Source organism: Ananas comosus, linkage group 18, assembly GCF_001540865.1.
Source record: "Ananas comosus cultivar F153 linkage group 18, ASM154086v1, whole genome shotgun sequence".
Taxonomy (NCBI): domain Eukaryota; kingdom Viridiplantae; phylum Streptophyta; class Magnoliopsida; order Poales; family Bromeliaceae; genus Ananas; species Ananas comosus.
The window spans coordinates 8,480,601-8,492,042 of NC_033638.1; the positions used below are offsets into that span (position 1 = coordinate 8,480,601).

At 37.5% G+C, this 11,442-nt stretch overlaps 2 protein-coding genes across 4 annotated transcripts; both read left to right on the forward strand.

The window, feature by feature from the left end:
• On the forward strand, nt 1,492-4,750 carry LOC109724043 (guanylate kinase 2, chloroplastic/mitochondrial). Its single transcript, XM_020252667.1, has 4 exons — nt 1,492-1,901; nt 3,008-3,139; nt 3,440-3,631; nt 4,140-4,750. Exons 1-4 carry the CDS (start codon nt 1,680-1,682, stop codon nt 4,476-4,478), a joined length of 885 nt encoding a protein of 294 aa, XP_020108256.1. The 5' UTR covers nt 1,492-1,679; the 3' UTR covers nt 4,479-4,750.
• LOC109724044 (membrane steroid-binding protein 2-like) lies at nt 6,698-11,092 on the forward strand. 3 transcript variants are annotated; one of them, XR_002219807.1, is made up of 4 exons: nt 6,698-7,469; nt 9,506-9,774; nt 10,521-10,596; nt 10,701-11,092. XR_002219807.1 is itself a non-coding variant. In XM_020252670.1 (3 exons), the coding sequence occupies exons 1-3, from the start codon at nt 6,928-6,930 to the stop codon at nt 10,541-10,543; spliced, it is 834 nt and encodes a 277-aa protein (XP_020108259.1). In that variant the 5' UTR covers nt 6,698-6,927; the 3' UTR covers nt 10,544-11,092. The 3 variants fall into 3 exon arrangements, 2 of the variants coding, with proteins under 2 accessions (XP_020108259.1, XP_020108258.1); XM_020252670.1 differs by having other exon boundaries at nt 10,521-11,092; XM_020252669.1 differs by lacking the exons at nt 10,521-10,596; nt 10,701-11,092 and having other exon boundaries at nt 6,706-7,469; nt 9,506-10,192.

An 11,442-nucleotide genomic window follows, 5' to 3' on the forward strand; every position in this document is an offset into this window, starting at 1 on the left:
TAATATTTTAAAAATTCTTTAATGATTAAAAATATTTAAATTATTGTCGTTTAATTTAAATTTGGTAGTGATAGAAGGTTTTAGTGAAGTAGTTGAACCACTATATTCCAAATAAAAATTAGGCTTCAAAAAAGCCCCCCCCCCGTGGTTTCGTGGCTTTCTCACTTTAGTCACCCCGTGGTTTAAAACGTATCAATTTGCCCCCCTGTGGTTTCGTTTTTCTCTTTTTGTTATCAATTTTATTATTATTTTTTTCTTAAATCAGTGACAAAGTTAAAATTAAAGGATACTAAAGTGAATATTCGATAAATATAGATGGTTATCTGAAGTTTTTTGTATATAATTTAACGAAATGTTAACGAAAAAGCTTCCGAAAAAATAAAAATGAAACCACAGGGGAGCAAATTGATACGTTTTAAACCACGGGGTAGTAAAGTGAGAATGCATGAAACCACAGGGGGGTTTTTGAAGTTTTTCCTAAAAATTATTAGCAGTTTATTAATAAAATTATTTTAGTTTTTAACAATCTTTTACTCGAGTATATTGATAAATTTGTAACATATTTACTGACTGTTCTTACTAAATATACAATATTTTTTAAATATTATAAATCTTAAACCAAACGATAAAATAATATTATTCATGCAATTCAAAAGTATGTATATCATATGCCTAATCGATCCAACGGTTGGGAGTTGTTTTACTTGTCATATAACATGACTAATAAATAACCCCACACATCAGATGTGTGGGTATATATTATTTTAGACACCTCAAAATAGCATATATGTCTACTTTTTTTGTATGGTAAACTTCAAATACCATTTCTGTAGTTTCACACTTTCTTACTTTAGTATTATGTATTTTAAAGTATATTAAGTTAGTATTATATTGTTTTATTTTTATCTTTTCGTCAGTTTTTTTGTTATTATTTTGTTAAATTATATACAAAAACTTCAGATACCTTATCTAGGTTTATCAAATAGCATATATGTGTGGATATATATTAGATGTGTGGCTATATATTATTTTATACACCTCAAAATAGCATATATGTGTACTTTTTTTAGGGTAAAACTTCAAATACCAATAGAGTAGTTTCACACATTTTCACTTTAGTATCTTGTGTTTTAAAGTGTATCAAGTTAGTGTTATGTGATTTTATTTTTATCTCTTCGTCAGTTTTTTTGTTAATATTTTATTAAATTATATACAAAAACTTTAGATACTCTATCTGGACTTATTAAATATTTACTCTAGTACTCTTTAACTTTAACTTTGTCACTGATTTAACGAAAAAATTTAATAAAATTAATAATAAAAGAATAAAAATAAAACTACAGTACGCTAAATTGATATGGTTTGAATTAAAGGGTACTAAAATAAGAATATTAAAATTTTTTTTTTAAAAAAAAATATATATATGAGGCGAGTAGGCAACGTGTTAACGTACCCAAACATTTCCCTCGGAAATAATACGAATCTGGAAGACCGGCACGAATCGCAAAGTCCGAGTCACCTCCTCAACTCGGTCTCACCCTCCTCTTCCCACTGCGAACGAAGTGAGCCCCTAATTAACGACGACACGAGAGAGAGAGAGAGAGAGAGAGAGAGAGAGAGAGTTCCAGTAGCTTCTTCTTCGTCCTCCTCTTCTTCTTCTTCTTCTCTCTCTCTCCTCGATGCTTCTTCTTCGGAGGCTCTTCGCCACCTCCATTCCCCGATCCCAACTCCACCATCCTCTCCTCACGAGGTCGCCGATCCCTAGCGTCGCCCTCCCCACTCGCACCCCCTTCCCCAGGGAGAGCTCCGCACCCCCTCTCATGGCCTCCGACGCCGCGCGCACCGAGGACGCGCGCCGAGCCCCCTTCGCTCCCCTCCCCAACTCCACCACCGCCGATAAGGTCGGCGAGATCGATTCCTGCTTCCGTCTAGGGTTCTTTTCTCATTCGATTCTTTTGCCGGTTCTGTGCACCGATTCTTGTAGGTTCTTTTGAATTCTGTGAGTAGTTTCTTGGATTTTATCGAACTCTGTTGATGTTTGCGTGTTGTTGCTCTCCAATTAATCTTCCGAATGGTGATTTATGCCTTTAATTGGAGTTTACAGCGGAATTTTGCGCTTTTTTTTTTTTTTTTTTTCTGAGAGGTGGCAATGTTTGATAAAGTGATGCTTTACATAAGAATTTGGAGTGATTTCTATTGTACTAGTAGCTTACTATTCGTTCTCTTGCTTCTCNATCGAACTCTGTTGATGTTTGCGTGTTGTTGCTCTCCAATTAATCTTCCGAATGGTGATTTATGCCTTTAATTGGAGTTTACAGCGGAATTTTGCTCTCAATTTGCTCTCATTTTTTTCTCTGAGAGGTGGCAATGTTTGATAAAGTGATGCTTTACATAAGAATTTGGAGTGATTTCTATTGTACTAGTAGCTTACTATTCGTTCTCTTGCTTCTCTAAGCCAAACCCCAGAAGAACTAGAGGTAGATGCTTCCGCAGTCAATGTAGCGTGTAGTTTATCGAAGCTAAAACGTGCGGAGAGTAAAGAAAATGGTACTGTTAATTGGTGCAAGCTAAAACATGATGATATTTCGATGCCCTTTTGCATCTTTCAATGCAAGAAGAATCATATTGGTCAAAGAGTGAAAATTTTATCCCTTTTTAGCTTGGAGGATTGGCAAAGAGTGATAGAGCTAATAATGCCGACATATTATTCATTTCATTGTTAATATTTCATAATTGATAATTTTCGATGGGTACATGAAGCATTTGATCAGTACTTGCCTATAATTTCCTTTTTCTATGTTATCAAAGAATTCCCCGCTAATGTGTCACTATGCTCGTAGGAACATTCATCTACCTGTAATGTTAAATTTGCATTTCGAGTCAGTCATTCTTATTGAATTATATCTTTTCTTACCACATTCTGGTACAATTTTTTCTATTACTGGAGTATATGAAACTGCTTGTGCGCTGCCTTCCTAATGCGAATTCATTTGAAATCCTTTCTCAGGTTGAACTGTACAGGAGTCTTGAATCAGCATTAGGTTCAAATTTCAGTTCCGAGCCTATATCTCCAACTCCTCATCCCCTGATTATTGTTATCAGTGGACCGAGCGGAGTTGGCAAGGATGCAGTTATCAAGGTAATGATATATTTACACTTGCTATGTATGGAGTTCGCTTTCTTTTGAGAAGGAAGCATTGGTTCAGCTTTTAGATAAAGTTCTTTTTTCTTGTCTTACCTGCTATCTACAAATAATATTGTCGAATGGTGCCCATAAGAAATGCTGATACATAAACTCTTTCTAAACTCATGCATTTGTATTTTCTTCTTAGAGTTTCTTTTATATCTTTAAAGTGTTGCTTTGTATCATTCCTTTATAGAGTTAGAGCAATATCAGGCTCCTAACCATTGTTGTGGTCATTGATAACTGGTCGTACAGAGACTACGAGAAGTTCGTGAAGGAATTCATTTTGTTGTCACGGCTACCAGCCGAGCACAACGACCAGGTGAGGTTGATGGAAAGGACTACTACTTTGTCACAAAAGAAGAGTTTCTCTCGATGATTCAAAGGAACGAGCTACTGGAGTATGCTCTTGTTTATGGAGAGTACAAGGGAATCCCAAAGCAGCAGGTATTTTATCACAAGCTGAAATGTTAGTAGAGTATGACTGATTATGTAGTTTTACTATTTTCTTGTCCTATGATGCTAATTAATATCGTATTTGGCCCGTAAAATAGCATGGATATCTCTCTCTATCAAAAAGGAAAATAGTAAAATCTTCATGCCTGCTCAAGTTGTATATCTATCTATACTAAGGGTCTAGCACATCCTTATGCATACATGAAGCATAATTAGCGAACATTGCATTCACATAACAAAGTTGGTATGAGCACATAAGCAAAGTTAACCATATAGTACGCAACTAGCTACAATACTACATAAATACTTGGGCATTAAAGTGACATATCTGCGTATTAATTCATGTTGATGTGTTTTGCCTTATTTCCTTGTCGGTGCACCTATTTCTTGAATCCAAGAGATTCTCCAGCAATGCTACATGCAGTCACCCATATTATTCGACATATTTGCAACCTCTTCATTTAGCTTTCTTTCCTTTTATTTTTTTGGTTTTTTCCAGATTCGTGACTACATGGCGAAGGGTTTCGACATCGTCTTGAGAGTTGACATACAGGGTGCGGCAACCCTTCGGTCGATCCTCGGCGACTCCGCGGTCTTCATCTTTTTGGTCGCTGAGAGTGAGGCAGCGCTTGTTAAGCGGTTGATTGGTCGAAAAACAGAAACATCTGATATGCTTCTGGTAAGAATCGCGACGGCCAGAGAGGAGGTTAAGCACCTCGGAAATTTCGACTACATAGTCGTTAATGCGGAGGGGAAGCTCGAGAGCGCAGTTAAGCTTGTCGAGTCCATTATTGATGCCGAGAAAGCTAAAATACGGCAGCGGAATGCCCAGATCTAGTTAGCTAGATCCTAGTTTCTTTTTACTTGTTAATTGTTAATTATTTCAAACTCTTCGAATTTGTAGTTCAGGTTTAGAAGCATAACTTTTTATCTTGTTAGAAATTGATCTTTTTTCTTACAGGGTATATTTGTCAATAGGATGCTCTATTTGGGTAGGATATTAGGCTTAATTACACCTTGCTATAATGTATTTTTGTGTATTCTTATTTGCTACATTATACTTCTTTTTTTCAAAAATACTATCAATCTTTATGTTGTACTTTAGATTTATTATTTGTATTTGCTACTCTGTATTATTCTCTTCTTTTAAAGGGATAATTACCTATATACCCCTCATGCGTCTGGAAATATCTGGAAATATCTGATTTATTCTTCTTCTTTTTTTTTCTTTCTAAAATACCCCTCATATATTCTACCGTTATTCCAAAATATTTCCGCAGTTATCCCTGTTAGCTTAATTCGAGTTAAACATGGGTTAAATATATACTAGAGTTAAAACCTATATAAAATACATATTTTATCCCTATCTTATTATGTTAATTTCTTAAGTTATTCTCTTTTTCGCCCAACGTAATCGCCGGCTCCTTCGCCTTCACCTCGCCTCATCTCCTTCGAGACCACCACCACCTCTCTCGCCGCTCTCGCCATCCTCCTCCCCCTCCGCCGTCTTGGCCGGCGTCGGGAGCCTACGGATTTGTTGAATCGTCGTCCTCCGACGACGACGACGACGACCTCTCCCTCCTCAACTCCCACCCCCACGCCCACCCCGACGGCCCCCGCACGCTCCGCCTGCGCCTGCCCAAGGCCGAGGTCGCCCGCCTCATGCACGAGAGCACCGACGCCGCCCGCAAGATCATGGACCTCTGGGCCGCCCGCAACCAGCACCCCTCCCCCACCACGCCCACGCCCACGCCCAGGCCCTTGCGGACGTCGGAGCGCGGCGCGCTCTCGCCCTCGCGGACGCCCAACCGGAGCGCGCCCTCGCCCTTGGGTGTGCGCGGTCCACGAGGCCAGTTTAGCCTCGTGGACTCATTATATATATATACAATTTTATTTATAAATATATATTGATTTATTATATATAGTATTTTATTTTTATAATATAGATATATTATTATATAATATTTTATTTATAAATTTGTAATTATTTATTAATATTTTTAAATATATAACTCTTATATATTATTAGTATATGTTTATTATAATTTTAAATATATTTAATCTATATATAAATATTATAATAATAATATATTATAGTATAATACCGAATTTTTAAAAATTATATATAAAAATTATATTTGATCCCGAATTTTTAATTGGTGAACGTATAATACCCGTATAAATCACATATCCGAATAACTACTGAATCCGTTTTTTAGCCGTATTTTTCAACGAATTTAAAAATTAAAAGACGAATTTTATTCGAATTATATCCGTACCGAATTTTTGCCGAATCCGAATTAACTAACTATGCCTCCCGCCACCAAGGTTAGTTTAGCTGCGATCAATCTTATCCGTTCATCTGTTCGCTCTCGACGTGCTTAATTAATTAATTAATATTTGAAGGGCAAATAAAAAAAGTATTTGCTACATGAAGGGTATATAAGAAAAGTTAGTTACGGTAGAAGGGTATATTGGAATAGACAAAATGGTAATTTTTCAGAGATAACGGCAGCTCACTAACGAAACTTAACTCCAGGGGTATATTAGAAAAACTTGAAACATAAAAAAGATATTTTCAATATTAGCCTTCTAAGAGGGGTAAATAAGAAAATCGAAAACTTTTCAGTGGTATATAGACAATTGCCCCTTTTTTAAAAGTCATCACTAAACTATGGCTTTTCACTCCAATCTCTTAACTACTGTAAATAAATTTAGTATTTAAAACAAAAGATAGTAGTAAGGTATAATATGTCATCTCTCCCACAATAAACAAATAAATACAACCAAAACCACTACTAGAGGACTCTTCTTCATACTCTCTTTCCTAGAATCTACAGATTTGTTTAATTAATAAAAGATATAAATTAGGAGGAGATAAGTATAATTTATAATTTTAAGATAAGATTAAAATTTAGCCATTAAATAATATGATTTGTGAAGTATTATAAAAGTTGTTTGTAATAAAACTATTTTTTTTATAACAAAATTATGCGCGCATTATTGAGAGGGTTCTTTGAAACAGGCAACAACTGTACTGTTGAGAAACGAGAGAGCGCCCGCATAGACCCCCTTTATGCGGTAAATCGTTTTCGTACGAATTTCCTCGCCCGTCGCATTACGCGCGCCTCTTTTCCGGGATACGACCTTTCTCTCTCTCTCTCTCTCTCTCTCTCTCATCTCTCTTTACAGTCAAATTCACGATTTTTCCCCGACCAAAAACCCTCGCCGTACAACCACGAGACTATAAACCCCCTCCTTCTCCGATCGAAGTCCTAACCCTAGCAATGGGGATCTACGCGGCGGTGGCGGAGGCGATCCGCCCCTACGCGGGCCTCTCCCCCGCCCCCGCCCTCTTCACCGTCCTCGCCCTCGTCGTTGGCGCCTATCTCCTCGTCTCCAGCTTCTTCCTCCGCCCCGGTGCCGGCGCCGAGAAGCGCGTCGCCTCACAAGAGGAGCCTAAGGAGTCGCCTCCGCCGCCGATCGATACGGCGGAGCCCCAACGGGGTGGGAGCATCTCCATGGAGGAGCTCGGGGCACAGGATGGGGTTGAAGCCGAGGAACGTTCGGTTGCGGCGGAGCCCCTACACGGTGGGGGCATCACCTTCGAGGTGGAGGAGCCCAGCGCGCAGGACGGGGCCGAAGCCGAGGAACGTTCGATTACCCTCGAGGAGCCACCGCTGCCGATACTGTCGCCGATCGTCGCGGTTGAGCCGATTCAGGTTGGGGACATCGCCTTGGAGGAGCTCAAGGGTTACGACGGCTCCGATCCTAAGAAGCCCCTTTTGATGGTGATCAAGGGACAGGTCTACGATGTCTCGCAAGGAAGGTGAGGCCTCGATCATTTGGCTTTGTTTTCCTATTTAGCTTGGTTTCATAATCTCTTTCCTCTGTTGAGATTTTGGTTTCTTCGCTTTGGAGACACTCTATTCTAAAACTAGTTTACTTGTCACTAGGCATTCTTAGAGGAAACCAACACCTTTTGTTTTCGTACTGAAGCTAATGATTTTTAGGTTATAGTTTCAATTTGTTGGGGTTTTATAGTAGAATGTGCTGTGGGGTCATAGTTCACAAGGTTTAAGAACTTGTAAATTGCTGCAGTGGTGCTCGACATTTGATTGTATGTTCAATTTGGTCCCTGAACTTTTTTTTTCATTAATTACAATTTGGTCTCTTTTGCATTTATTGCAAACCTACCCAGCTAAATTCCTGCATCATAATGTATAGAAATATCTATGTATAGTCATCTAAGTGCCATGTAAGTGGCTTTTGAACTTTTTGTGTACTCTTCTAGGGAAAGTTGAAGATGACTTTTCATATTATGTAGGAGAAGAAAAGGAGAGGAAATATCTTAAATTGATGAAGAACTGATGAAAAACGTGTGGAATGAGCATCAAATCATGCCCTTGTGAAAACTTATAGAATGTTGATGGTGTAGATCCCTCCATCTGAATGATTGTTTTTATTGATAGGATGCTATACTTTGTAAAATTTGTAGCAAACTCTTACCTTTTGAATAGTTTGACTGAGCAAGCAATTTAATTAGCATCAGATCTTATCGATTGTTAAGTGCTAAGTTTGAAAATAGGCATTACATGCCAGTGCCGGTGAAGAATACTGAAGTAGTAACTTAATGAAATATGGGCCTGTAAGGATATTATGATTTTGGAGCATCGTACCGTTAATTGCAACAAAATTTTATAGCCCAAAACTTAGGGCAAACTTTGTGTTGTTTCTGGAATCAGAGTGACCATTATCATCTCAAGTTTCTTGGATTTTTTTCTTGTGCATCAATTTCTTTCTCTGATTTATCTAATTGTTGGGTTCGATGGTAATAGGATAAATGGAAACTTTTTGAACTATTTGTTTGGTTGATTTGTGCTATTGGAAACACTTCAAAGTGCTTACTATTAACTTCTTCTGCAACTTGCCATATGTCGAAAATCATCTCAAATCCTCAACTCTCAGAGAGGTTCGGTGAGTGCTGAATTGTTGGTAACTGTTTGTACTTACGTTGGTGTTTCTAGATTTTGCAGAAGCCTTGCAGATGATCAATAAATTGGAATGCACTCTACTTAGAAAATACTATAGTATCCATTCATTGAATGCCAATGCACAAGTGGGGGAATACATGTTCCTCAGAGATTTGCTGGGGTTTTTAGCTAAAGTGCTATTATATGAACAATGCATGATTAAATTTCTACCAAATAACTGGCGCTTCCAGTAATGTTCATTTTTTGACCTGCTTGTAGTCTTAAAGTATTTATTATGTAAGTTTTATTTCAATTCTCATCATTCAATAGGAGAAATAGATTAAGAAGAAAAATATAAGGAGAGAAATCTCCTTTAGATTGTCCTTCAAGCAACATCTTTACTTGTCTAATTTTTAGCCCATTTAACTTCATTGTTTCTTAGCATGCACTGCTTGTTTTGGTTCTGTTGCTAATCAAGGATGGTATATCCATATTATTTGTAAGATTTGGTATTTCTGGTCTAAGCTTCCTTGGCATTTGGCTGAGAATTGTGCAATGGTATATCCCTCTTATTATTAAGTTTTGGTTTTTTTGGTCTAAACTTGCTTGCCATTTGGCTAAGATTTGTGCCAACTAATCTATCTGCTATTAGGAACCAGTCATACTATGATTTTATAGAAATCAAAAGAGAAGTTACCATCTTCTGTAACCAAGAAAGGTTTCTTGCTTTTGTTCTTGACCGTCTCTTATAGTATTTGTATATTTACACTGCTAGAGTTCTATAATAATGATAATCTCTTTATCTGGTTTGTCGCATAATTTATCAAAAATAGTCAGACAAAAATTACTTAAATTTTCTTATAAGATCCATCTTCTCTTATTTTCCTTACAGGGCGTATTACGGACCTGGTGGAGAATATGCCTTATTTGCTGGAAGGGATGCGACTCGAGCCTTGGCACTGATGTCATTCGATCCTGATGACCTCAATGGAGACCTCGACGGTTTAAACCCTGACGAGTTGGAAGTCTTACAAGATTGGGAAGAGAAATTTAAAGAGAAGTATGTTCATGTGGGTCGGCTTGTTTCCAAAAATGTTAAAGATGAGGAAAGTGATAGAAATAAAGATCAATTGGAAATTACTCCGGTGTCTCATCAGGAAGGTGAGAATACCAATAAAAACGTTGGACCCAACGGAGAAGAGTCAGAGGCAGGCAACAACTGAAAGCATCCACTACATTATTGTATATAATGACAAGAAGTAATTTTCACTGTAGAGTGATAGTTAGGTCATAAGTTTTTGGCTGGTGACCATGAAATTAACGACGACGAAGCAAATTGTTAATGAAATTAATCATTCTATTTTTGCTTGGCCAGATTTGTGTATTTATGTGACCTAACAGCTTTTTCAATCAACTAAGAACTTGACATCAGCTTATATAATTGCATTTTGTATGTCTTTATAATTTACTTTGTAATCCAGAAGTCTACTATATTTGGCTGTGTACTCAATTGTAAAATAGGGGAAACCATACACGTTTGCTTACCTGCTTATTAGAAGCGACATGGCACATTTTAGTATCATCGCATCTTCTTCGTCCTAATGATGGTCCAATATGGTGAACGTCCTAATTTTACTTTGCCTTACCGTACTATTTCAAGATCTTGCTACTTTTTTGCAGCTGATAATTCTGATTATGCTGGATCAAAACTTTATTGGGATGTTTGGCTTGTTTTCAAATTCAAGCATCTATTCTTGAAGGAGTTCCTTTTGTTTGATTACCTAGTAACCATTGTCTGCCAATTCTGCATGTTCTATTCTTCTATTTTATTTTATTTTATTTTCCTGCAAAGCTAGAGCAGACTGTTTGCTTTTAAGAGTTGTAAAGGATACTTTTGATTGTGACAGGTACAAATGCAATTGAGAAGTGAGCATGGTTAGATACATCAAGATGAAAACATGAAGATCCTCAATTCCTTCCATGGTAAGAACACCTTCTTGTCACATGGCTTGTCCATAAAAGAGCCTTCTTTTTTAGCACCCAACTCACTGTGACCACCTTCTTTACCCTCTTTCTCCTCATGTGAGGGCTTGTAAAAGGCAAGGCAATATGGCTATTATGGGAGTGTGGACAATGACAACCACTCTTTGATGAGCCCCATTTCCTTCCTTAATAAAGATCATTTGATCAGGGTGTTGGTTTGTGGTTCATATGTTGAGCAACAACATCCCACACACACTATCCTTTAAATAAATGGGAAGAGCACATAAAAGAAAAGGGAGAAAAGCCATGCTTGTGATCTTTCCCTTCACTGGTGTAAAGGGATCCACATTTGAGTGTTCTAGGAGTGTATTCCTCTAGTGAATCTACTGTTTCCTGGAAATTAAAAGCTGTTGTTAATACATGTAGTATTAAATGGTAATGCCTGATCAGAGCATGTTATAGGCAAATTTTGAAAAGTATTATCTTTTTATGATCATACGCGTAGTCTAGCTGGACTGATGTTGATTGAGATAGCAACAATAAGACTTTGTGTTCAATGGTTCACCCCTAAATATAAATACAAATCATATGATCGAAATCTCATCTTGCTGATTTCGTATTTCGTAAGCAATTCGCGCGCCGTGCCGTTATACTACTCTGTCTACTAAGCATTTTTGATTTCCTTATTCATAGGCATTTCTCAAGTCCTGTAGCCCTTAATTTGTAGCATTTAATATCATCAAGTTGATGAAATAGGGAATGATAGAGAAAGTTCCTCTCTATGGAGAGTATTTAATACCTATGAAGGCAACTTCACTGGTTGAGAAGTTGATGGAATAAGTACTT

Coding starts and splice junctions, on each gene's coding strand:
- LOC109724043 (XM_020252667.1), top strand. CDS start 1,680: ATGCTTCTTCTTCGGAGGCTCTTCGCCACCTCCATTCCCCGATCCCAA. Junction 3,140..3,439: donor GCAAGGATGCAGTTATCAAG/GTAATGATATAT, acceptor CTGGTCGTACAG/AGACTACGAGAAGTTCGTGA. Junction 3,632..4,139: donor AGGGAATCCCAAAGCAGCAG/GTATTTTATCAC, acceptor GGTTTTTTCCAG/ATTCGTGACTACATGGCGAA.
- LOC109724044 (XM_020252669.1), top strand. CDS start 6,928: ATGGGGATCTACGCGGCGGTGGCGGAGGCGATCCGCCCCTACGCGGGC. Junction 7,470..9,505: donor TACGATGTCTCGCAAGGAAG/GTGAGGCCTCGA, acceptor TTTTCCTTACAG/GGCGTATTACGGACCTGGTG.